This window comes from Mirounga angustirostris, unplaced genomic scaffold (assembly GCF_029215605.1).
Source record: "Mirounga angustirostris isolate CCGP_5_RB_7025 unplaced genomic scaffold, mMirAng1.0.hap1 SCAF_10, whole genome shotgun sequence".
Lineage (NCBI taxonomy): Eukaryota > Metazoa > Chordata > Mammalia > Carnivora > Phocidae > Mirounga > Mirounga angustirostris.
The window spans coordinates 102,792,631-102,819,225 of NW_026991718.1; the positions used below are offsets into that span (position 1 = coordinate 102,792,631).

At 39.4% G+C, this 26,595-nt stretch overlaps 3 protein-coding genes across 4 annotated transcripts in view; 2 read left to right on the forward strand and 1 right to left on the reverse strand.

The window, feature by feature from the left end:
• The window catches only part of SLX4IP (SLX4 interacting protein), a 194,865-nt gene extending 187,473 nt beyond the window's left edge, over positions 1-7,392 (reverse strand). Inside the window, 1 exon segment of the mRNA XM_045885398.3 lies at positions 6,620-7,392. The gene's annotated coding sequence lies outside the window, so the exon portion shown is untranslated.
• Positions 7,393-7,773: 381 nt separating this feature from the next.
• On the forward strand, positions 7,774-26,522 carry LOC135361787 (uncharacterized). The gene is made up of 2 exons (XM_064572822.1): positions 7,774-7,974; positions 26,300-26,522. The coding sequence occupies exons 1-2, from the start codon at positions 7,854-7,856 to the stop codon at positions 26,485-26,487; spliced, it is 309 nt and encodes a 102-aa protein (XP_064428892.1). The 5' UTR covers positions 7,774-7,853; the 3' UTR covers positions 26,488-26,522.
• LOC135361788 (uncharacterized) lies at positions 7,838-20,402 on the forward strand. 2 transcript variants are annotated; one of them, XM_064572823.1, is made up of 2 exons: positions 7,838-7,974; positions 20,175-20,402. In XM_064572823.1, exon 2 carries the CDS (start codon positions 20,196-20,198, stop codon positions 20,385-20,387), a length of 192 nt encoding a protein of 63 aa, XP_064428893.1. In that variant the 5' UTR covers positions 7,838-7,974; positions 20,175-20,195; the 3' UTR covers positions 20,388-20,402. The 2 variants fall into 2 exon arrangements, with proteins under 2 accessions (XP_064428893.1, XP_064428894.1); XM_064572824.1 differs by having other exon boundaries at positions 7,886-7,995.
• Positions 26,523-26,595: the final 73 nt, after the last annotated feature.

Below are 26,595 nucleotides of genomic sequence, written 5' to 3' on the forward strand. Positions count from 1 at the left end.
TACTTACAGCCATTGACAAGTCCTTGAAACAGGCAGAGTGACATTCCTCTAGAGACGCAACTGCCTTGATGTTGCCACTTTGGCAATCTTAATTGGGGGACCTTATAAGGTCTCAGGACCCTGTAAGTCTCCTTTAACATATAAAAAATCCTTTGGAAATTTCCTTTATCTCTACGCCCCAAGATACACACGTTGGCAGTCCCAAGCATATGACCCACTGATATACATCTGAAGGGTCTCATGACTGAGTTTTTACTAAACAGTAATAAATGACCTTTACCTAACAATAGCTAGCCCCCTCAGGATCCTGAAAACCTTGCTTCCAAAATACCTGAGAGGCTTACACTATCCCTAACCCCCTCCCAACTTGAAAGTATATAATGAGGCCACTCCTCATGACACCAGTGCAGCTCTTCCTGCCCACAGGTCCTGTCCCGTGCTGTAATAGTCCCCTTTTTGCACCAAAGACGTCTCAAGAATTCTATCTTGGCCATTGGCTTCCATCTCTAACATCTTTCCTACATCAGTTCCTTGGTCTCTGTTAACCATAATCATTATCAACATTGCGGGGCACAAAGAGCACCTAATCAACTCACTTCGTACTGCAAGCCTCAAGCCCCACTCTGATAACGGTCTTCCAGTCACCTTCACAGTACAAAAAAAACCTTCTGATAATTATTAACATAATTGTCTTGAAATCTAATCCTTTCAACTTTCATGAAAACTACAGAGATGGAGTGCAGATCTTTGGTTGCTAAGCCAGGGATGGGAAACTGTTAGTACTAAGGGAGCAGCAGGAAGGAATTTTGGCAGCGGGTGGGGGGAACTTGTCCTGCATTCTGACTGACACCGTGGTTACAAAACTCAGTGCACTGGTCAAAATTCATGAAAGCATATACCAAAAAGAATGAATTTTAGCATATGCAAATTTTAAAATAATTTTTTAATTGCAAAACAAAAAATCCAAACTTTTCTAACTAGAGAACCAACACAGTGACACACATGAACTTAAATGTCTTAAGATATTATAACACCAATATTCTATATATTATCCTATAACTAACATAAGTCAAATCCAATTTTAGTTACCAGTTCTGACATATTCAAGCACAAAATGTCAATACCATAATAACCAGGAGGCACTGCTTTTCTATAAGAGAAGCCAAGACTTTAGAAATGTACCTACACCAACATTAAATGAGCAGTACTCTCCATTTAGATCTCTACTTTGTTGCCTGATGGGTAGGTTTCTTAGTGTGCATCCATTATTGTTTTCAATCTCCAAAAAGTAATATACAAATAGTAGGCTTTAAAGATTTAACACAGCTCAAAATGACTAGGCATGTATACATCAAGAGCTACAGCCCACTAAAAAGTCAATGAATGCGTTTTGCATTTTTAAAAAGCCATAACATGTTTCACTCAGAAAACATTAATCCATAAACTAACAAAGGCAAAGGTAAAAAAAATCCCAATGCATACCCATTTTACCACTGTCAACTCCTGGTTTCCGTGTACATAGAAGGCATGGACACCAAATAATTGGACTTTTTTCCCAATTAAATAAGCTGAAGAACAAAGCAGTGAAAAGGAGTACTGTGAAAATAAGAACAACCTCAGAGTCCTTCAACCAGTGCATGTATAAACAAATTACAGGACATCTAGCAAGAGAATACTACCTAGCGATTAAAAAAAATGACTATTGATACTTCCAACAAAGAAGGCTCTCAATCATGAAAAGAAACCAGACTCTCAGGACTTCGACCAAAAAACAGCATGTACTGTAAGGTTCTTTTTAGATAAGCTAGGAAATGCAAACTTATCTACAGTGACATCTATCATGACAGAGAGCAAATGAGTGGTTGCCTGGAAGAGAGCAGGAAGAGGGATTATAAAACAGCAAAAGGAAATTTGGGGGATACAGATATGTTCACTTGGGGGAACGTACCTTGATTGTGGTGATGGTTTTACCCGTATATATGTCAAGCACATCAAACTACACACTTTAAATATGTGCAGCTTACTATACGACAGTTACAGACATAACATGGTGATATTCCTGGTTCAGCTCCACACCACCACAATAAAGTAATTATCACAATGAAGTGAATCACATGAATTTTTGGTTCTCCAGTGCATATAAAAGTCATGTTTAAGACCAGGGACTTGGAGCAGTTCAGAGGGGTGAATAATAGCTATGCAAGTCTGCAATAAAAAAAATGGCCTCAAATAAGACTACTACATTGCAAAAAATGGGAAAGAGAATGAAAAAAGTAAAAAAGTAGAAGAGGCAGAGTCTGAAGAATTTGTGGTGGAAAAAGTACTGGACCGACGTGTAGTGAATGGGAAGCATTTTATAACCATGGATAAACCTGTGTTTCTGGGATACTATCATTTTCAGTAACTTAAGAAATAAAACACTTAAAGGGTGCCTGGGTGGCTCAGCCAGGTAAGCGTTTGCCTTGGGCTCAGGTCATGATCCTGGGATTGAGCCCTGCGTCGGGCTCCCTGATCAGTGGGAGATCTGCTTCTCCCTCTCCCTCTGTGCTAAGTAAATAAATAAAATCTTTAAAAATAAAAAAATTTTTAAAAAAGAAATAATTTAAAATTAAATTGAAATTTTTCCTGAAGCCCTAACCTTTCACGTTTTGTAATTAATTGGACAATTAAAATATTATGTAAACAATTTAAATTGGGCAATTTAAAATAAGCCACATCAGAATACATATGCATATCTATAGTCATATAAATGCAAGTTTATTTGCAAGATCCCTGAAAGGAAAATTTTATCGCCACCAACAACCTCCCCACTCAAATGACAAAACTAGACCTTAGGTAAGCAAAACTTAAATGGACAAACTTAAATGGACATTGAAAGGTTCCTTCTAGTGAACCATTCCTTTTCAAGAAGTTGAAATCCCTGTGCTGTACTGCCTAAAAGGTCATGATTCATGGAATAGCTAAGACTTTGTTCATGGAAACCTAATCATAATCAGATGGGTAGAGATACCGGCAATTTAGCACCTGCTAGAATAAACGGGTGGACAGACTTCTATAATCTGAATTCTTGGCCTGCATGTTTTTTCTTTATCCCAACTTATTCCTTTTTTTTTTTTTTAGATTTTATTTATTTATTTGAAAGAGAGAGTGAGAGAGAGAGGGCGGGCACAGCCGGGGAAGGGGCAGAGGGAGAGGGAGAAGCAGACTCCTCTGCTGAGCAGGGAGCCTGATGTGGGGCCCGATCCGAGGACCGCAGGATCATGACCTGAGCCCAGGGCAGATGCTTAACCACTGAGCCACCCAGGCGTCCCTACCCCAGCTTATTCCTGACATGTAGTCTCAATCTTCTCAGTATTTGAGTTGCTGGTTCAGCAGAACCAGGAAAAACAGTAACTTTGTAGTCAGAATATTATCCATCTGTATGCTGTTTATTGTAAATACTAGTAAACAGTGGTCAATAAAGTTTTATATTCCTTAAAAAAAAAATGATGTTTAAGTTTTACCATATAGTCTATTAAATGTGGCCCAGCATTATGTATAAAAAAAAACAATGTATATACCTTAATTAAAAAAACCTTATCGCTAAAAAGTGTTAACCTTCACCTGAGCTTTCAGCAAGCTGAAATCAATGATCACAGAGCACCGTAACAAATATAATGAAAAAGTTTGAAATACTGTGAGAATTACCAAAATATAACACAGAGACATGAAGCAAGCAAATGCTGTTAGAAAAATGGCACCAAAAGACTTGCTCAGCGCAGGGTTGCCCTGAACCTTCAATATGTTAAAAAAAAAAAAAAAAAAAAAAACAATATCTGCAAAGCACAATAAAGCAAGATATGTCTATATTCCTCAATAAGGCTATTTAAAAAGACCATTTTTTAAAAAAAATCTGTCTTCCTAGTACATTTAGACCACCTGCCTCTCTTCCCAACCGGTACATGTCCTAAAGTCATGGAACTGTGATACCTTTTCCCTTAGTGATTTTCATGAATGAACAAAACTTTAATAACCCAAAGATTTAATTATAATAACAAAAAACAATGATTAATATGTACATAGGTGTGATCATGCGCCAGGCATTGTTTTAAGCACTTTTCTTTTATTAACTTACTTAACCCTCTTATCAACCCTATTTTACAGATGAAAAGATGGAAGCACAGAGAGTTAAGTAATCCGTTCAAGGTCACTCGGCTAGTACCTGGAGGAGCTAGGATCTGAACCCAGGGAATATGGCTCTGAAGTTTATTTCCTTACCCATTGTGTTCTACTGGCACACACAATATAAGATACAATATGTGAAGATCAAAAGCAATACATATTATACTTACACAAAACTTCAGTATTTGCTGCATTTTGAAAAACTCACATGAGGCTAAATAAAAAAACAACACAACCTTCATTCTTTTCCAAATTACTAGGTGGAAAAAGGACAAGAAAAGCTGGACAACTTACTGAGCACAGAATAAATAAATGGCAAGCTGACTGGTTCCTGGGAAGCTAGTTCACTACATTTCCAGTCCAATTCTCTCCAATGCTTTCAAATTCCTAATTATTTTAAGTAAATCCGTCTGGGATTTAAAAAATCTAAACACAGCATGTGAAAAACATAAAAGTAATTTGCTGTTCTCTCAAACACCTTACTGGTTCCTAAATTCCATCCACAGGGTCTAAAACTCGGCAGATACCGGCCAGGAATCTTTTTTTTAAATGATTAGATTTCTCACTAGAAACTAGAAGACAGAAGAGAGCTAGATGCCACAAAAAACTTTGGTAAAGCATGGCCCAAGGTTTTCCAAGTCAATACTGAACTGTTGAACACATGCAGGCTTTTGAATTCAACTTGTAATAAATTAAAATAAAAATATGCACAGAGGAAAAATATGCACACAGGTGTTGCCGTGACAACAGTTACATAATAATATACCAGACTGACAAATTCTCGATTTTTTAGAACACTAAATTGTTTTCTTGACATCAAGTTGATGGATAAAAAGCACAAGAAAGGGGCGCCTGGGTGGCTCAGTCAGTTAAGCATCAGACTCTCGGTTTCGGCTCAGGTCATGATCTCAGGCTTCAGAGATTGAGCCCCAAGTCGGGCTCCATAGCAGTGGAGCCCGACTTGGGGCTCAATCTCTCCCTTGACCCCTCCCTCCCACTCTCTCTCTCAAAAAATAAATAAATAAAAGTAAAAAAATAAAAGCCCAGGAAAACATGTCATATGCCCACCGCATGTAAAACATGGAATAAACTGACAATATATTGTTAACTGTTTAAGAAACACAGGTTGAAAAGAGCCATTCTGTATCTTTAGTTCATGTCCTGAATTAATGCCCCTTGAATTTTAAGGTGCACTCCCTAGAAAAGATTCTGATTCAGTGGATCTTTTTTTTTTTTTTTTAAGATTTTATTTATTTATTTGACAGAGAGAGACACAGCGAGAGAGGGAACACAAGCAGGGGGAGTGGGAGAGGGAGAAGCAGGCTCCCCGCGGAGCAGGGAGCCCGATGCGGGGCTCCATCCCAGGACCCTGGGATCATGACCTGAGCTGAAGGCAGAAGCTTAACGACTGAGCCACCCAGGCTCCCCTCAGTGGATCTTGAGATGGGATCTGAGACTAAAGTTTCTAAGAAGCTTCCAGGTGATGCTGGTCAGTAGACAGCACTGAGCACCCCTAAGTAACTTGAATATTGGTCATAAAATTAGCCACCTGGCCTACAAATATGGTGGCATCTAGGACCCAAGAAGTAAGTGTCAATACAACTTCTTCCTAGTACAGGAAAAAAAAAAAAAAGGAAGGTGAGGAGATCAAGGAAGAAGCAAAGGGATACTTGTCATAGTCCAACAGTGCTAAGAACCACAGAATATTGTTACTTGCCCCAACCTAGTAGCTGTTGAGGTCAGATAGAATGTAAACTCCAAGACTGACAGGGTTTTTTTTTTGTTGTTTTGGTTTACTGCAGAATCCTTATGGCCTAGCATACATTAGGTACTCAATAAATGCAATGAATAGGGGCGACTGGGTGGCCCAGTCAGTTAAGCCTCTTGCCTTGGCTCAGGCCATGATTGGGCGGGGGGTCTGGGATTGAGCCCCTCATCTTGCTCCCTGCTCTGCAGGAAGCCTGCTTCTCCCTCTCCCACTCCCCCTGCTTGTGTTCCCTCTCTCGCTGTGTCTCCCTCTGTCAAATAAACAAATAAAATCTTTAAAAATAAATAAATAAAAATGCAATGAATAAATGAGTGAACGGGCAGTATATACAAACACAATCCATACTTACGTCATGACCTAAAAATGTCTGAGAAAAGACTGTGTATAAATGGTTGTGGGCAGCCACAGTTTGATACAAATACCTGGCCCATTCATTGTGCTCCATTCTCCCCCCAAAAGCAAAAAATTCTCCAGACCAATACTTTCCACTTTTATGCCATTTCCCGCAGGCTTATGTTAACTCTTTAGCACTTTGAAAACAATGAAAAAAGGTGGAAGCACAGGGAAAAGAACTCAGAAAAGGCTAAAAAAAACAAAAGAAAAAACCCACGGGGGTGGGAGAAGGGATGGGCAAATAGTTCAGTTCAAGTGAAGGAACATCTTAGGTTGTCAGGAGTTCCACGTTCTTACCTATGATGGTGGCAGGGTTTGGGTTCGGGCTTTTATTAGTTTTGTTACTGTCCAGGGTCACTGGTGGAGTAGTACTTGGCTGAGGAAACTCAGACTAAACAGGGAGCAGGCTCTCAAGCCCACCTTCAGACGCTTTGGGGATTCAAGCTTCGGCCTTACTTCCCCTTTCCCAGGGTCTCCCCGTGCGTGGGGAAAACGCTGCCGCGGCCCAAACACAAGACGATCTGAGCGGCCTCACCGCCGGCTTGAAGCCAAAACCAGGACTTAAGATGGCGGGGAAACACTGAGTGAAGGGCCGGGATAGCGCAAGGAATCTACCCCAAAGAAAAATGGCCTCCGCCCATTTTTCAAGGAGGGCCCAAAACAAAAATGGCGACCAAGGCGGCTACTCAGTCGCTAGGAACGCCGTGAATATGATTGGCAGGTAACGAATCACGGTTACCCATAGTGCTAGACGGCGGAGGCGATCGAGAGAAAAGAAAACTAAAACCCAACGTTTCTGTGGTTCAGAGCACCTTGATACCGGAAAATTACTAGCGCCAAGAATCAGGTATAAAAAAGGTCGGAAAGCAAAGGTGGCTTTCACAATGCTGGACAAACTCTGAAATAGCGATACACATAACTTCCTTTATAATTCTTTCGAATGCTACAGAAAAATAAAAGTTTTGTCCTCAAACGAAGAAGCAGGATGGGTAGATAGTGCCAAAATTACCCACTTTGTGAAGCTAAAGAGTTGGAGGACTCCCGACCTTCCCAAATGCCCCCATCGGAAGGGCAGTGGGCAAAAGCTCTCTGAAAGGGACCAGGACCAGCTCTCACTGAGCATGTCCACTTTCCAACCCGATCCAGGGACGTAGTTATGAGCCATTCCTTTTTTCCTGGTTTTGGAGGCAGGCGTAAAAGAGGGCGGGGAACTGGCGCCAAACAACAAATCAGGCGCCTTGTGATTGGTCAAATCTGGGAGGCCAGAGTCCTGCGGGGAACCGTTGACTACCTTGTCATTCATCCAATAATAGCTCTTAAGCGCGCGCCATAAGGCAGATACTGTGCCCTAACACGTCCATTTGATACTATTTAAATTCTTTAGTTTCTACTCATTTGCTGAGACTGACGCCGAATAAGCTCCGCCCCCGGCTCTTTCCGGTCTCTGGCAAAGGCTTTCTGGACTGAGAACCTCGCTAAAACCCGGAAAAGCGGATTCTCAGCAGCGCTGGCGCCAACCACAGCGCTGCGCATGCTCTGTCTCCAAGGTTCGAGCGCAGGTTGGCCGGACCGGCTGCGGCGGCTGCGTGTGGCTCGGCCTATGGGGCTAGCTGGTGGCGGCGGCCTAGGGAGACTCAGCGGCTGGTGGGCAGGTGAGAGCGCTAGAACCTCAGGTGGGAAAACCTGCTTTCTGCCTGGCCGAAGAGAAGGGAGGTGGGCTTGTTGGTGCCCCTGCCCCCTCTCAGGAAGGTCACTGGTGTCTTCGTTGAAGGATATTTGGGGGCGGGGACAAGGAGGAGTCTGGCTCCTTGGAAAACTAAAGACCTACCCTTAACGTAGCCATAGGCAGTAAATGCTTGCTGAGGGAAGGAATGTGGATGACTAGGAGGTTTTCCAGTAGTGTGGGTACAGTTCCAGGTGTAGACCCTCCTCCCTCTCCCACCTGCGCGGCCACACCGTGGAGGAGATGGAAAAGGTGTTACAGTGAAAGCACCGATTGCACCTGCGCTGCCACCTGCTAGCTGGAACCTGTGATTCGTCGGTCACTCTTTCGCAGGGAGAGGGCACTGTATGCCTGTGTCTGTCTGGGGGGTGAGGGCCACTCTCTGACGTGGAACTGGACGTCAGAACTGTTGTACAGCATGGTTAGTGCCCACCGTGCGAAAGCAGAAGCAGGACGCACAGGACTTTTGACGTCGTGGGAATGGAAATCCTTTTGAGATGAAAACCTCCTGGGTCATACTCATCTTTTCCCCGAATAGGACCATACCCAAATACTGTTGCTGTTACAGAGGCTCTCAATTCTGGCAGTTTCAGTCACTCACTAACCTTGTCAATTTATATTCATATTCATATATATATTTGTGACACTGTGCTGAGTTAGCAGATACAGCAGTGACCAAGACAGATACAGTCCCTGACCACATGGAGCTTATATTCTAGTGATGGGAGAACAAACAATAAACAAGTACACTGATAATGAACAAGATGTTTCCAGATTATCCTAGGTTGGATTCCCTGGGTAGCAGACTCTTAAGGAGGAGATTTGTGGGCAGGACATTTATTAGCAAGGACTCTTTTGGATCTTACCAAGGAATAAAAGAAGCAGGAATTGGCAGATAGAAAAAGTTAAGCTGCAGTGCAGTCCCAAGGGAACTCTGGTGTTGGTTTGTCCCTTCAGAGGTGTCCCACGTTGGAGGGAAGAGCCAGGCCTTTATACATGGGCAGTCGTTGGATGCCTGTTGTCCTGAAAAGACGGTGTGACCTCTGCTGTTTTCAGCCAGGTCAGTCCTGGAAGGGGACTGACAACTGAGGGCTGTCTCAGCAGTCCCAAGACTGGGGAAATAAGCCTTTCATTCTTAAAGGGGACCTCGGTGGCCCATCACAGCATTCACTACAACAGTAGGGCTTTGAAGGTAATGGTGGGATGTATTAGGGAATAATGGGAGTGGGAGAGGGAAGAAACTTTATAGACTGGGTGCTCAGAGAAAGGCTCTCTGGGTAGGTGACATCTGAACTAAGAGCTGAAGCACAAGAATGAGCCACCTTGTAAGACAAGGGGAGGAAGATGCTCCACTTTTTGCTATGCACTGAGAATATAACAGAGAAACAAAAAAAATGGCTGCTACCTTCTGTTACAGTGGGTGGCTGTTACTGGTTTTTATACATACTGACTCCCTACTATAACTAAAGATGGATACATAAAAATAGATGGAGACTAACAGGAAGATAGAGGAGAAACTGAGAAGTCCAGAAGTTTTGAAAAATTAGTCAACTTGGTAAAGACTTTTAATCTCTACAGTGTTGTTTTTTTTTTTTTTGCTCGTATACAGCATTTAATCATGTTTTATTTGGATTTTGCCTTTCTCTTCTTAAGCTTATATTCTCTTTGGGGACAGGAACCATGCCTTATTCATCTTAGTTGTCCCACCACACCCACCCCAGCCCCCACCCAGCCTAATGTCCTGCTAGCACCTAGTAGACACTAAGTAAACATTTGAATAGAATTAATCTCGAACATATTTGAAGTGAAAATTGATAAACCCTAAGTGATAGAAACACTGTTTTGGGATCTGTCTTTACAATATCCCTCAGTTTTATAAATTATAACCCAATATTAGTTGAAGTATTAGATGATAATACACAATTGCTCTGGTCAGACAGGAATCTCCAGAGGTGCCTATTTCTGTTAATTTGTATTAAAGATAATATACTTCCAATAGTAATAGTTGCCATAATTTGAGTGCTTCCCACATACTAGACACTGTACTAAGCAATAAATATATAAGTATATATGTAGTGATCTTCATAACATAGCTGATATTACAAATTATTAAATTGAGGCAGGAGAGAAGTGATTTGCCCAAAATTATAATTAATTTTTGGTGGTTAGAATTGGATTCCCATCATTACTTAATGCCTCTGCTGTTAAGTAACAAAGATATCTGGGGGCTCCTGGGTGGCTCAGTGGGTTAAGTGCCTCACTCTTGGTTTCGGCTCAGGTTGTGATCTCAGGGTCATGAAATCGAGCTCCCCATCGGGCTCTGCGCTCAGCACAGAGTCTGCTTAAGACTCTGTCTCCCTCTACCCCTCCCCCCATGCTCGCTATCTCTCGCTCTCCCCCCCCTAAAAATAAATAAATCTTTTAAAAAAAAGTAACCAACATTTCTGAAAATAGAGCCCACTAGGACTCTATTAACTGTTATCAAAGAAAAAAATTACTAGCCCTGTTTTTGCTGCTTTGCTCTGAGTTTTCCTGTTTCCTTCACAATTAGCTTTCCCGGCTCTCACTGGTAGGAGTTTACCTTTCCTATAACATCCTGAAATCATTACAGATCCACCTCCCCCCCAGTCAAAGTAACCCTAGAGATCTCAAGCTCTTACATGGGAATCGGGGTATTTTTGTTCACATCTAGACTAACTGAAACTGCCCAGAGAAACGGGCCTCCTTTATGGGGACCACTTCCCTTAGTCTGGGCAGGTATTCCAGTCCTCTCCTCTTCTTGCTATACTTTAGATTGGCTCTATTCCTTTTGAAATAACCAAAACAAGAGTAGTAGCTAATAATCACTGAGTCCAAACTAAGTACCAGGTACTGTGCTAACTTCACAACAACCTTGTGATATGGAAGTCATTATTACGCTCATTTTACAGATGATGAAACTGAGGCATAGTGAGTGAGGTTAAGGGACTCATCCAAAGTCACAGCTAGTTGTAAAGTGCTGAGGTGGAGATTGAAAGCTCAGGCAGTAGGATTCCACAGTTCATCCCCTTAATCACACTACACGACAGTGCATTCTTACTAAGATGATTTGCTGTGCTTTACCTTCTGAAAACTGGTAACCAGGACTAGATCCTGGTGGGCCTCTTGTGCTGTACTAAGAAATTTAGATTTCACCTTCTAATCAAAAATATCACGAATGGCTTCTAAGCAGAGCATAAACAATCACATTTGGTTTTTTGCAAGATGGCTGTTAAGTGGGTGGAGTATATTTAGTGAAGAGCAAACTAGAGCAGTGGTTCTCTAACTTTAACTTAAAAAACACAAATTACTGGACCCCACCTTAGAGTTTCTGACTTGGTAGGTCAGAGGCAGCCCAAGAATTTGTATTTCTCATAAGTTGATGATGCTAATGCTACTGGTAAGGGGACCACACTTTGAGAGCCACTGGATTATAAGTAAGGACGTTGTGTGAAGTGATGAGGGTCTGGACTGTGACTGTGGGGAGAGGTTATTTGAGATTGTCATGTCAAATGGCAGGGCTGGGGTACTGATTTGATGAGGAATACAAGGAAAAGGGCAGAGACCACTATATCCAGACTTGAAAGGCTTGGTGGGTAATGCTTTTTTTTTTTTTTTTTTTTTTTAACCAAAACAGTTAATAGAGGTAGAACAGCAGTTTGGGAATGAAAGAGGATTCATATGTATATGAAATGAGTTTAGACTGTTTGTGGGTACAGGTAGAGGTTTACAGTAGCAGTTGGATATGTGGGTTGAAGGTGCAGCCGTCATTAATGGATGTGCTGTAATAGAAGCTTTGGATGTGAATGAGACCACCCAGGGAACGAACACGGGAAGAGACGACCAAGGACAGATCTTTGATAAGGGTGAATAGGTGGATGGAAACCAAGGGGCCATTAAGGGAGACTGACAAGGAACAGACCAGAGAGTCCCAAGTACTTAAGGGAGTTTCAGGAACACATCAAAATGCTTGAGAGATCAAGTAAGGGGAGAGATTGGTGATCTTCACAGTCAGAGCAGTTTCCATGGAGAGTAGAACAAAAGCAGATTAGTTGAGTTTGAAAATGGAAGTGGGAAGTGACTCTAGGAAAAGATTCATTATTTGAAAGGAATCCGATTGTATAGTAGCTGGAAGGGAGACTGGGAAAGGTCTCCTAAAGCAACTTGTTTTGGTTCTTTTCAATGGGGAAAAATGGTCAGGTTTTGTGGAGGAAAAAGACCCATTCATTATAAGTGGGAGGTGGGAGATGTAAGAGAAGGATAGTGGAGTTAGAACCCTTCAGAGACAGCAGGGAAGGAGGTTAAGATGAGAGCTGAGATGGAGCGGTTTTTTCATGTGAGATAGGAAGTTAAGGGTGCTACTACCCAATAGCCATAATTTTTTCTGGACATTCGGTTAGCTGCAGAAACAGAGGTGAAGAGTAAAATAGAGCTCTTGAAAATGATGAAGATAGAAATCGCCTTTTTAGGGATTCAGAGCTAACTAGGGGTACATAGTCACTGCTGTAGCACTAAGGGGCCAGTTTACTGCACATTTAATCTGGAACAAGCTGGCTTTCAGCATGATACCCACTCCCCTTCCCCCACAAACCTCAGCATCAAATGGCAGCCAGGTGTAAAAACAGAAAGGGAATGGAAAGGTTGTAGTGTTGTTTTACAGAGTTTATACTTAAATTAAGTATACTTAAAAGAGAATGCATGAATGCATTTAAGTATAAACTCTGTAAAACAACACTACAACCTTTCTGATAAGCCACAGCCTGCAGTAAGCTGGTTTTCTCTTCCTCATTAGCCCCTAATCACTCATTCACTGTTCACATTTTGAACTGTCGACAATTAGTAAAGCTCCCTTACAAAACTTGTGATGCTTTCAGTATATTATTTATTCATAAAGACGTTGAATTCACGGTAATGGGAGAGGTAGCAGAGACCACAAAATACTTAAACATAACTATGTTGACCTTCACTGTGTTTCTGACTACTCCTGACCAGCTGTGCTGTCAGCACTATAGCTCCTGGGTGTAGGTCAAGCCGACCTTGAGGGAGGGGAGGGAATTGTAGGATTTTGCAGATGGAAACTTTAGAACTCAGGTATGATCCCTTCAGTTCATCAAGAGCCGACAGTACTGTATTTGATGTGTGTGTTTTTACAAGACGTAAATTCAGCAAAACTGTGTTATTTTAGGTGATACAGATAAAAAAGGGGAAAAAAGGAAACTGATGGTCTTTCTAGTATGCCAGTCAGTTGAATAAGCATGAAGACAGTACACAGTCCTTCTAATGTGTACACAAAAAATGCCAGCATTTGAACTGCCATATTAAAAACTGAGGATATTTTTAGCATCAGAGATTGGAGTTCAGAAATGAAGAATTCTCAAATATCTAAGCCAACATTGTCATAAAAGGCATTATACAGCTTCAGTAAACTTCATCACATAATCACAGTCACAAGATCTGGGCTAATTGTGTAACATTCTGTCTAATGTCCTCTTCACGTTTAAATTACATTCAGTGGAAGTCTATAAAAATTGCTATTTTTCAAATACTTTTAGCAGAGCAGTACTGAAAACCTGAGAAGAATCTACCATACACTGTGTCCAAAAGACCAGCAGATGGCGCCCAGCAAGCCCAGTAGGCAAAATGATAACCTTTTACAGAATATTTCCTGCATCCAGGTTGTTGTAGGCCTAATTTAGTAATGGCCAGTAACAAAACTTGATGATTTTAATTGACATGATGCTACACAGAAAGAGTAAACTGATAGCTAGAGCTAGGCTGTTTAGGATTTTGTAGGAAGCTTAATGGCCTTTCTGTCCTTTGCCTTACTGTCCAGTTCTGTCACCTAGAAACCTTCATTTAGCTTGGAATGTAACAAGCTACAAAAGCCTGTGAGAGGCCTTAGTGGTAGAAATTGAAGAGATAATAATTTCTGTAATACAAGTTAGGGGGAGGGAAAGTTGCTACTTTAGACACAGTAATGCCTTGACTTTAAACAGTATTTGTGGTCTGAAGTAATATATCTCAGTGTTTTCCTTTCTTGGCCTTTATATTTATAGGTACTCAGAAGATTACAGTATTTTATTAAGGTGGAGATGTAGCAAGCTTCTCCCCATTCTGTTCATTAACTCTTACTATTCATTCTGTAGTAAGAACTGAGCTGAAGAAAACTAAAATTAGTGCAGCTAATCTCAACTATTAGTAGGTCACAGATGTGTATTTGGAGGATATAGACTCTAATTTTGGACAAGTTGACACAAGACCACTGTTAACCTCTTACATACCTGACATGAGAATCAGAAGAACATGCCAGGCTTAATGCATTAGGATAGTTGACCTCAGTGACTCTTACAAGTGTGCACGATGCACTCAGAATGTTCTTCTCATCCATCATCATGCACTGGAAATTCTGATTAACTCTGCTGCCGAAGCTGGGTCACTAATTCTTGACTTTCGAAAATAGCCTAAAAGAATACCAGCCAAGACTTTTGGGACTCCAAAATCCAAGCTGAGTATCACAATTAACTGACGATAATCTTGGAATCAGTCTATTAGTGTTTCCTCATTTATAAAGTGGCCTCATAAAACTGCTATGAAAACAAAATGAGATAAAAAATGTGGAACCTTTGGAATAATTCAAGATACATATTTTTGAAAGGAGAGTATATAAAAGCATGATCTGTGTTAAGATTGCCTCTAAACAGGGACGCCTGGGTGGCTCAGCTGGTTGAGCATCTGCCTTCAGCTCGGGTCATAATCCCAGGGTCCTGGGATCGAGGCCCCTATCAGGCTCCTTGCTCAGCAGGGAGCCTGCTTCTCCCTCTGCCTGTCGGTCTCCCTTCTTGTGCATGTTCTCTCTCTGACAGATAAATAAAATCTTAAAAAAAAAAAAAAGATTGCCTCTAAACATATTTTAAACTTAACAGAAGGCATTTCAATGAATAAAACTATAAACGCTGTTTTACTTGACCTAAACTTAGTAATTTTATTTCTCTTCCTTTCTCTCATCTTTCCAAGAGTCCCATACCTTCTTTATTTGTTTAGGAGTGCGTTTAAAGAAGATTCAGAAAAGATAAGAAAAAGGCAGTTGCAGGTACCAAAGAGGGGTAAGGAGAAGGAAAAATCATTCTGCTCTCATTTCTGTTGCGGCTTTACTCCAAACAAAATTGAAAAACTCAATGAATAAACAGCAAGGACTAACTTATTTTTAGTGATCAACCTGTTACTGCTCATCAAATCTGATCATTTTGAGTGCCCTCTTGTTTTGTTTCAGACTCAGAAATCTCTGGTGTCAGTAAAATAGTTCCATTGCACTTGGACTGATTTGCCAAGTGTTTTGAGGGAAGGACCATCTCAAGATAAGTTGTATTCAGCCTAATTTCCCATTTCCCAAATTGAATCTCCGTATCCCTTCTGCTCAGCACCATGAACCTTTGTAAAAGTCAAGGTTTTAAAAACCTCGTAAGTTCATTTGGAAAATGAATTAATGAAGAAATCTGGTAATTCTTTATATTATCCTGAGAAGCAGCATATAGGGACTGTAAACAAGGACTCTGGAATATGTACAAGAATATTTGTTGCCATAACATATTTAGCAATAAATTTAACATTGAACAAATCTCAAATGTCTATCTATCAAATTAGCTTATCTCCATACAATCAAAAACTATGCAGCTATCAGAAATGATAATGAAGACTTATATTCTTGGGGGAAGAAAAGATTATAAAACAGCATATAAATTGTCATCACATTTTTGTTAAAACCAAAAAGATGACAGACATTTTTAGCTTTCTTTTCCTTATTTCTGTATTTTCTAACTTTGAAAAACAAGTCTATGTTATATTAGAAATGGCAGGATGCTAATTTTCATTTTGAAAAAATCCCTCAAAAGAATTGAGAAGGGAAAAGGTGTTAAAATTGTATCCCCAAAATATGTTTGATTGTATTTTAAAGCTCCACAAGAAGATATGAACAAAATAAGGAACACATTACCTCACTACCACATGGAATGTCAAATTTCAAAACTATGTTGTCTTTTTCTTAAAACTAATGAGCCTTATTTAGTAAAGTCTAATGTGTCTTGTCTTGGGAAGTTGGTTGTTCAGGCAACTGGATACATGTGATGTGCTGGAAAGCTATTAAATGAAAGAAATGAAGGAGGTTAAAGTTACTGTACCATTTTAAAAGATTGCTAGTTCCATCTGGCTTGGTGGTGATGGACTGTTATACATACAGTGTGGTAGTGTTTTTATTTGGATTAAATGTGAGAACTCTAAAAGTATCTTACATAGTAAAAAGCCCTAATCATCCTGATCCTGATCATTTTCCAAGCATCTCAGAGTACAACAGAATAATCATTGGAAAATAGTTACCTGCCTCTCACTCCCATGAGCCAAATCAGTATATGAGATACGGAGAATTTGAGGAAATGGGGACATTTAGGTGTTGCATAAACATTAAAGCAATTAATCATTAGATCAGTCTACATCATTTACTAACCAGGAAGTCTATTACTGGACCTCGGTGATAATGGCCAATAATGAGTTTTCAACCAGAACAGATAATAATTCCCTGATTTAACTAAGCCTAAATGTAGAAAAAGATGCATAGTTCCTTAAGTAATCCTAATGGAAATGAATAATAGACTGTTAAACACAATGTAAATAAAATGGAATGCCTCCTTTGTCCTTAACCCTTGGATGACCTGAAGAGTCATTAGTGTAAGCTATCTTGATGCTAATCCAAAACTCTTCCCAAAGTAGGTTCACGGTAGATCACATCACATACTATGTTCTACATGGAGAGAATATTCTATACAACAATTTCCCAAACATTGCTGTTATATAGTTTAATTTGTTCTGCATTTTAGTTATTGAGTTCTTCATCCCAACTTTATTATTTTATTCTTTTATACAAACAATTCTCTTTTCTATAAGCTGTTTCCCAGAAGTTTATAATTCAGGAAAAAGCTGACAAATACTGAATTGTGTTAATGATCATGGAGAAGTAAACTGTGAATAGAAGAGATGCCATCCATTAAAAGTAATGTGACTTGATAACCTCATGTTGAGACTGTCAAAGGTGTTGGAGTCACCTTAGGTATTGATGACACTAGATATGAATGACAGTATCTTCAAAACCTTTAATTGAAGGTATTTTGTGGACAAAAACGTCACATCAGTCAACACAAGACAGTTAACTGGTATAGCCTCTGTCCTTTCTCTCTATGAAGTAATCCTTACTATAGTTCTTCCCTCATTACTCCCAAATCACCCAGGGTTTTATCGTATCCTCAAATCTCAAAGGCATTTTGTACAGTGGGCTTCACAATGAAAGTTAATGATACAGTTAATTGTGATTGGCTTTCTCCAAAGATAGAACATAAGTTTGTCCATAAAAGATACAGTCCCTAAAGGTTACAAGAAGTCATAGGATACAAGAGCACTTTAGAATAGGAAAAAGGCGGGACGCCTGGGTGGCTCAGTCGGTTAGGTGTCTGCCTTCACCTCAGGTATGGTCCCAGGGTCCTGGGATTGAGTCCTGCATCGGGCTCCCTGCTCAGCGGGGAGTCCGCTTCTCCCTCTGCCACTCCTTCTGCTTATGTGAGCTCTGACAAATAAAATCTTAAAAAAAAAAAAAAAATAGAACAGGAAAAAGGCAAAAATACTTCAGTTACAAAGTAGGTCATCTAGTAGTTTAAGTTTTACAATAAAGTCCTTACAAAACGTGAATTTGGACAGTGGGAGAAATGGTTTCTAATGTTGGAAATGATATATGTACATAGGCATAACTCTAAGCTTTCTGTTTATTTTTTTTTTTTAAGATTTACTTTTTTTTTTTTTTAAAGATTTTATTTATTTATTTGAGAGAGAGAATGAGAGACAGAGAGCACGAGAGGGAAGAGGGCAGAGGGGGAAGCAGACCCCCCACTGAGCAGGGAGCCCGATGCGGGACTCGATCCCGGGACTCCAGGATCATGACCTGAGCCGAAGGCAGTCGCTTAACCAACTGAGCCACCCAGGCGCCCCTAAGATTTACTTATTTTAAAAAGAGCACATGTGAGAGCAGGGCAGTGGGGGCAGAAGGAGGGAGAGAGAGAATCCCAAGCAGACTCCCCACTGAGCAGGGAGCCCTACACAGGGCTGATCTCACAACCCTGAGATCATGACCTGAGTGGAAATCAAGAGTTGGATGCTCAGCTGACTGAACCACCCATGTGCCCTCCTGTTTATTTTTTCTTAACATTTGTATAAATTTTAATCATATACATACACAAAGCTGTATGATATTTTTATTTATTTATTTATTTATTTATTTATTTAGATGTAGTGTTCCATGATTCATTGTTTACGTATAACACCCAGTGCTCCATTAAATATGTGCCCTCTTTAATACCCATCACCAGGCTAACCTATCCCCCCACCCCCCCCAGAACCCTCAGTTTGTTTCTCATACACATGGAACACTGAGATGGTTAAGGTGTTTAACTCATTAGCAGTAGATTTTAATCTTAAAAGGGAAAGAATAAGTAAAAGTTCTGTTCAGACATTTTTCTAGTGGCATTCATACAAAAATTTTTTTTTTAAAGATTTTATTTATTTGACAGAGAGAGACACAGTGAGAGAGGGAACACAAGCAGGGGGAGTGGGAGAGGGAGAAGCAGACTTCCCGCTGAGCAGGGAGCCCGATGCGGGGCTTGATCCCAGGACTCCGGGACCACGACCCGAGCCGAAGGCAGACGCCCAACGACGGAGCCAACCAGGCACCCCTCATACAAAATTATTGTAACATAATGGATTGCATGATACTGAAACTCATATATATGCTATTGAACCTAATTCTTAGTATATTCCATAGATGATGGAGCAGTATTTATTATCTTTCTGTGCTCAGAAAGGAACTTTGAAAGTGGGCCCATTCATACCATCACAAGTCTATAAGCTAATCACTAAAGCCTGATGAGGATCCCTTAAATTAAAAAATATATAATTAGTCTTTAGAGGTTGCCCAGACTCGAGTTCCCAAACCCAACAGATCATCAAAAACAGACTTCTTGGACCACATCCCATGCATTCCAGACCAGACAGAGGAAAGGAATCTTTTTTAATACAACCTAGCTTTGTAACTACAGGCAGGTTACTAGCCCCAATTTCTCTATGTAAACTGGGTAGAGAGTAAACCCTGTAGGGTAGAGTCTGCGGGAAGCCTGCTCCCTCTCCCACTCCCCCTGCTTGTGTTCCCTCTCTCGCTGTGTCTCTCTCTGTCAAATAAATAAATAAAATCTTTAGGGAAAAAAAAAAAAAGTAATAAGTGTAAACACTAAAATCCTTTGCTTCAGGACATAAATAGAAATGGCATTAATTCATCCTAACTCAGAGTGCATGCCAGTATTCACCTGTTACAACTGGAATCCATGCATGACTGTCCCAATCTCAGTTGAAACACCATCACTTACATGCCAGAATGCAGAATCTCAATTCTTATTGCATATTTAAGGATTACCATTTGATTCTTCTGTTAAAATTCTGACTAAATGTATTTTTTAAATTAATTTTACTGTGTGGGGCGCCTGGGTGGCTCAGTCGTTAAGCGTCTGCCTTCGGCTCAGGTCATGATCCCAGGGTCCTGGGATCGAGGCCCGCATCGGGCTCCCTGCTCAGTGGGAAGCCTGCTTCTCCCTCTCTCACTCCCCCTGCTTGTGTTCCTTCTCTCACTGTGTCTGTCTCTATCAAATAAATAAAATCTTTGGAAAAAAAAAAATTAATTTTACTGTGGCTCAGAGAATATATAATTAATTATATAAAGAAAATGATATCTATGCATGAGCATTTCCAAAGATTTATATAGCTTTTCTAGGAGGTGATGTGGCCCCTTTAACAATCTTTAAGTAAAGGTTTGTATTGCTTTATAAGTTTCTGAAGCCTGACTTCCTGCTGTCCCTTTGAGCCTACAACATATCCTTTTTTGTTAATGAATATCACACTGTATTGCACCCAAAAATGTTTAATAGTCAGGTTTTATTAGAGTGCAATATTCTCCTTGTGGCAGTTCATAGTTGTAACTTGAGGGAGTTGTTTTGTTCTTACCTTCTTTACCTGTTGGCCTTTTCCTAGGTGCACTGTTGCTGAAGTACTATGAGCTTTCAGAACTTCTGGAGAAACTACAAAGTTCTGATTGTTATGGTACCTTTAGTTGGGTTCATACATTTGGGATGGCATAGAATCAAGAGCAGCCCTGTTTTCCAAATGCCTAATAAGGACAATGTTTCTGCACCAGATAGTCCAGCACTTGAATGTCCTGAGAAGAATCACATCGAAGGGAAATAGGCTTGGAATCTTCAGGTAAGTTCAGTTTAATCTGGTTAACCAAATGGTATGTTACAACAATGGGAAATAGAATCTTTAAAAAAGTATAGGGGCACCTGGGTGGCTCAGTCGATTAAGCATCTGCCTTCAGCTCAGGTCGTGATCCCAGCATCCTGGGGCTGAGTTCTGCATCAGGCTCCTTGCTCAGCCGGAAGCCTGCTTCTTACTTAGCCTGTTGCTCCCCCTGCTTGTGCTTGCGCACGCTCTCTCTCTCTGACAAATAAATAAATAAATAAAATCTTTTTTAAAAAAATTAAAAATTAGAGCTCTGGCAAGAAAAAGCTGAAGTTGGTAAGTTACCTGTTGTTTTTATTATGACCCACTGACACAATATTATTCTGCAGTTGCTTCTAGAAAAGTTTGTTCTATAGAGACCTTTGACAGCTGCCTCGCAGAGTCATTTGGATGAAAGGAGGATAGTCCATTACTTGTCCAGTCCTTTTCATTAACAATGTCACCAGGATCATGAGTGTGTCCAAAAGAGCAGTTGTCTACCTGCTATAAATCCATCCCAGAGCATACAAATCTATAACTTGCAAAAGTTCTCTCCTTTGTTATTATTGTTCTGTTTCTTTCCAAGGCAAATAAAACTAATTGTATTCCATTTTTAGTATCTTTTTTTAGTATCTAATTTTTTTTAATTTTATTTATTTATTTGAGACAGAGAGCGAGCATAAGCGGGGGAGGTGCAGAGAGAGAATCCTCCAGCAGACTCCCCACTGAGCGAGGAGCCCAATGCAGGGTGCAATCCCAGGACCCCAGAATCATGACCTGAGCTGAAGACAGACGCAACCGACTGAGCCACCCAGGCGCCCCTAGTATCTAATATTTTACTTTCAAAATAATTTGTTACTTTTGAGAGTCACTGAAATAAGAGAATATAGTTACATAATTCAGGATTATAATCCCTTAACTATAATTCCAAAATCCAAAAGTTCCAAAATCCAAAAGATTTTGTCATAACTCCTTTGGTAGCAAAACTTGACCTTAATACACGAGGCAGTTTGCAGTCTATTCCACTCAATATGAGTATTTAGTTTCACTGCAGAAATACTGTTGTGTTTGATTAATGGGTGCTAGACACTATACTATTTTTCTAAAATCCCAGAAATTCTGAATTATGAAACTCATCTGCCCCCAGACAGAGAACTGTGAACCTATAATTGTGGAGCATTTTCTACCTTAATATACCATTTTGACCTTGTGGTGAGTAATAATATGCTTTAAATTTTGGCATAAGGTAGGTCAGTTTAGGGCCTGCTTCTTACAGAAAGAAGACCTCAGTAAGATTCTTCTCATTCTTAAGAGGTCTATGATTTTGATTTATGATAAAATTATAATTTCTTATTACACTATTTTAAATCAAGATTTTATTTTTAAATGCTCTTAAAGAGAAAGGGAAGAGCATGGCTTAAAGTATTAGACAATTATTTAATAATAAAAAGCCAGATAGTAAAATATCAGAACCTTAACGTAAAAGAGTAACCCTAAGACATTCTGTGTAAGATTTGTGTTCATAAAGGGAGTTTTAGTGCACATGAGCAGAGAGTTAAGGAGTTTATTAGATGCTTGATTTTAGCTTTTCTAGACTGTAATGAGATCATTAGAGTGGGTGTGTGTGTGTGTGTGTAGAGAGAGAGAGAGAGAATACATATATAGTGTGATATAGTGTGTGGGTATATTACTTATGACATCATTTTTTTCCTTTAATTCTTCTCATAAGAGTTTGGGGCCCTGCTACAGCCAAACTTTGAAAAAAAAAAAGGAAGTAGTTTCTCCTTCTGTGAAAAGAAATACAAGGAATATTATTGAGGTATTCCTAGAGAAAAAGTAAAGTTGAGAAAAGAAAGCATTTTTCTAAAACACTAAGGTAAAAATAGAGATTTTGGATGTCAGTGCTGCAGTATTTAGAAGTCTTAAGTGACCAACACTGCCAGTCAAGCAAGCAGAAACAGATATTAGAACAACTTTGGGGTGAGCAAATGTTAAAACCAGATTTAGAGTGAGTTAAACACTGATTCTATCAAAAGAATGTACTGTTATTTGTCCCTTATTATTTTTTTAATTTTTACTTTTTTTAAAGCTTTATTTATTTATTTTGGAGAGAGAGGGGGGGTGCAAGCAGGGGGAGAGGGAGACAAGCAGACTCCCTGCTGATCATGGAGCCCAACGCGGGGCTCAATCTCAGGACCCTGAGATCATGGCCTGAGCTGAAATCAAGACAGATGCTTAACCAACTGAGCCACCCCATAATTTTTACTTTTTATTATGGAAAATTGCAAACATACCCCAAAATAAAGAGAGGAGAGTATATTCAACTCTCTAGTATCCATCACCCAGCTTTAACACTTAACAACATTTTGCCCATCTTCTTTTATCTATCCTTCTGTCTCCACCCCCTTTTTGATTACTGCAGTATTTTAAAGCAAATCCCAGGCTTCAATGTGTATTTTTAACATTAAGGATAAATACACACACAATCACAAGTGATTATCACACTGAAAAAACTAATGGTAACTCCTATCATTGGATACCCAGGGCCATGTTCCTATTTCCAAATTTATCTTTTAAAAAAATCTCCTTTAGAGGTGGTTTGTTGGAATTGGAATCCAAACAAGGTCCACACGTTGCATTTTAAAGATATATCTTTTCAACCACTACATTTCCCCTCCCAGTCTGCTGCTTTTTGAATGTCCCACATTCTGAATTTGGTTGATTGAGTCCTTATTTTGTCATTTAACAAGTTTCTTGCTCTCCCATATCTCCTGTAATCTGGTAGTTAGATCAGAAGGCCTGCTTTGATTTACTTTTTTTTCTTCTTGAAAAAGAATACTTCATGTATGTGCTTTGGTATACATCCTAGTGAATCACATTGTTTCACATTTAATGTCTGATCCACTTTCAGTGTTGCTAAGATTTAAGTGCATTATCAGTCTGATCTCTCCATTATAAAATCTGTTATGAAATTTATTTATGATTGGGCACCTGGGTGGTTCAGTCAGTTAAGCGTCTGACTCTTGATTTCTGCTCAGGTCATGATCTCAGGTTTGTGGGATTGAGCCCTGTGACAGGTTCCGTCAGGGACATGGAGCCTGCTTGGGATTCTCTCTCTCTCTCCCTCTCCCTTCACCCCTACACACTCTAAAAAAATTATTTATGATCGTTGTTCTAATCTAGGCATTGGAAACTTTTTTTCTATAAATGACCAGATAGTAAATATTTTAGGCTTTGCAGACCATACAGTCTCTTATTTCAACTACTCAACTTTCTGTTGTAGCACAGAAGCATTCATACATGATACATGAGCATGAGCCAATAAGACTTTATTTACAAAAATAGGTGGTGGGCAAGATGTGGCCCATGGACTGTAATTTGCCAACCACCATGAAGGTCCAATCCATTATTTCCTTAGGGGTTGCAAAATGATGCTGTTCAAATTCTATCATTCCTTCTCCATTTATGAGCTAGAACAACTTCCCCTCATCAGCTATTCAGTTACCCCTCAAAATGCATTTATCAGGAAAAGCAAGAAAACTGCTTTATTTCCTCTATCAGTTTTTATAAAAGTGAGTTAGTGCCCTAATAGCAATGAGGGTTTTTGGGTTTGATGACAATATGAATTCATGAGTTTGCAAATTATTTGAGTTATCTCAAGGTATTACTATCAGTATTCTTTTTAAGACTCAAATTGTACCATCTTGGATGCCCTCCCAAGTTGACTTCTGTGTCTGTTTTTTTCCTGTGCTCTTTGATATGACCCAAGTTTATTTTTTGGCAAAAGAAGTCCTCAGCTCACCTTGTGTATTTCTTGCCTCAGACCTAGAATCAGCCATTTCTCCAAGGAAACCTGGTTCCTTTTAGGAGAAAATTATGGTTTATAGTTTTTAAAATCATAATTTATAGTGTTTGTCTAAACTTAGAATACAGTCATGTAAGTTTTACTAATATTTTAATTAGGTTATCCATTACTGCAAAAGCCCGTCTGCCAGGCCTATGCATCCAGGAAGTCAGAGTCATTCATGTGATGGTAGCCTTTGGAACTGTGGGTCACAGTGTTAGGAAAAAAGAGTCTTAACAGATCTAAACTGGCACTTCCAAACATATTCTGTAAGCCAGCCCAGTGTTTGGTTAATTTCTTTTCTTTCAATTGTACCTTGTTTTGTCCGGATCTATACCCACAAGTTGGCAAGTTTTGACATCCTAAAAATGATTTGGGAGTCACCAACACTTTCAATGATTTCTCCCTTTCTCATTTTATAGAGATACTAACCAAAAGATGTAGTTACTGGTCTCACCACCACAAGACTGTTAGAGGTGCCAACTTAACATTCCACTTTTGAAAAGTTGCATGTCACTGTTAGGTATTGAAAATGCTTTTTTTTTTTTTTTTAACTGGAGAAATCATCTTCTTGATCACAGTTTGTTATGATTTGTGGTTTGTGTGGTTGTGTGCTGTAACATGTAAAATAATGTATGGAAGTCACTTCACTAAGATTTCATTTAAGTGTATGTCACAGATTTTCCTGAATCTAAAATAACCATTGAAATAATATTTAAGTACCTTGGCTGTTCCTGGCATAAGATGAAAGATTTTTTTCCTCGTCCTATAAAAAAAAGATGACTATAGCTTTATTGCAGAGAGAAGACTAGTCATCATTGCCTTCCCTTTATTTGGGCCCAGTTGCCATGGTTACAGTCCTTTAAATGGGGAGGAGTGGTAACCAAAATAACGCTTCGAATAACATTCCCTCCCTCTGTTCACCTCTTCTTTGCACTTCTTCCATCACGTTTTTGGCCTGTATCACACTGTGCCATAGTCTACTTCAGTTAGTACTATGGTCTGGTAGTCCACTTAGTTTTATTTGTGCTGAATACTGTCCAAGTAATTAGCATAATTACCATATCCCTAAAAATAATAATTGGCTGAACCTTCACCTTCAAAGCACCTAACCTCAACAGATAAGGTCCATGACCTAAGATTTTTTATTTTTTCCACACATTACTAAAGTGTCAGGATTTTATGCCCCAAGGCACACTATTTATTTACAACCTTGTTAAGAAAGCTAGTAGGAGAGCACATGTTACATTTTATGGTATTTAGACCTTTTGAGATCGAATTGCAAATCAGATCCTATTTTTCTCTTTGTCAAATAGCATATCCCCTGGTTTTTGTATTTACTGTCATTAACCAAAGTCTTGGAGAGGATTCAGTTGTAGGACATTAAAACTGACAATCGTTGATTGATAGAATAAAACTATAGAAAATTACATTGAAGTTAGCCAAACATTGAAAACATGGTTTATTCTTTGGGACAATGTGCTATGCAGATTTATACAGCTAGAGATGGCCTATACAATACAGAGTGTGTCTATAGTAGGGAGACTGACAGTTCTCTTATTTCATAATTATTTTTAAGCAGGATTTGATGTACACGTATCTTTGTTCAGATCTACACTTTCCAAGTAAACCAAAGTTACAGAAGAAAACATAACATTAAATCTTGATGTAAGAGAATAAAAACATTTGGGATTTTTTTTTTTAAGACTCAGCATTTTATAATGAGTTTTATAATGTAGCATTTCTTTTCTAGAAGCATATCTTATTCAAATAATTGTACTGTAAGCTTTCTAGCTATGTTGTTCTGCATTCCAAAATCATTCAAATATCAGTACTTTTTCTTGGAGGGATTCACTGAAGAAAAAAGGAATGACTGTTTAGTCTGAGTGGATTTACATTTCTCATTTTGTGGAGGCTTGTGCCAGTTGGTAATTCCTTTTCCTAAAGAGGGAGCAGAGCATCAAAATATTAAGCTGCATTCTATTAAATGTTTTAGACTTATTTCTCTAAAATGTTTTTCCTTTATTTCTTATAGAAAGAAGCATCTTAATGAGTCTGAGCTTGATATTGAAAGAAGAGATGAAAAACACCAGCTGGATTAGAAAGAACTGGCTTCTTGTAGCTGGGGTGTCTTTCGTAGGTGTCCATCTTGGAACATACTTTATACAGAAGGCTGCAAAACAATCTATAAAATCTCAACCTAGAGGCAAACAAGAGTACTGAAGAATGAAATAAAAATAAATATTTGGAATTACTAATATGTCACTAAGTCATTACATGCTAGTTATTTTCATAAGCCTGGAGCTATTTAATTTTAAAGCCACAGTGCTG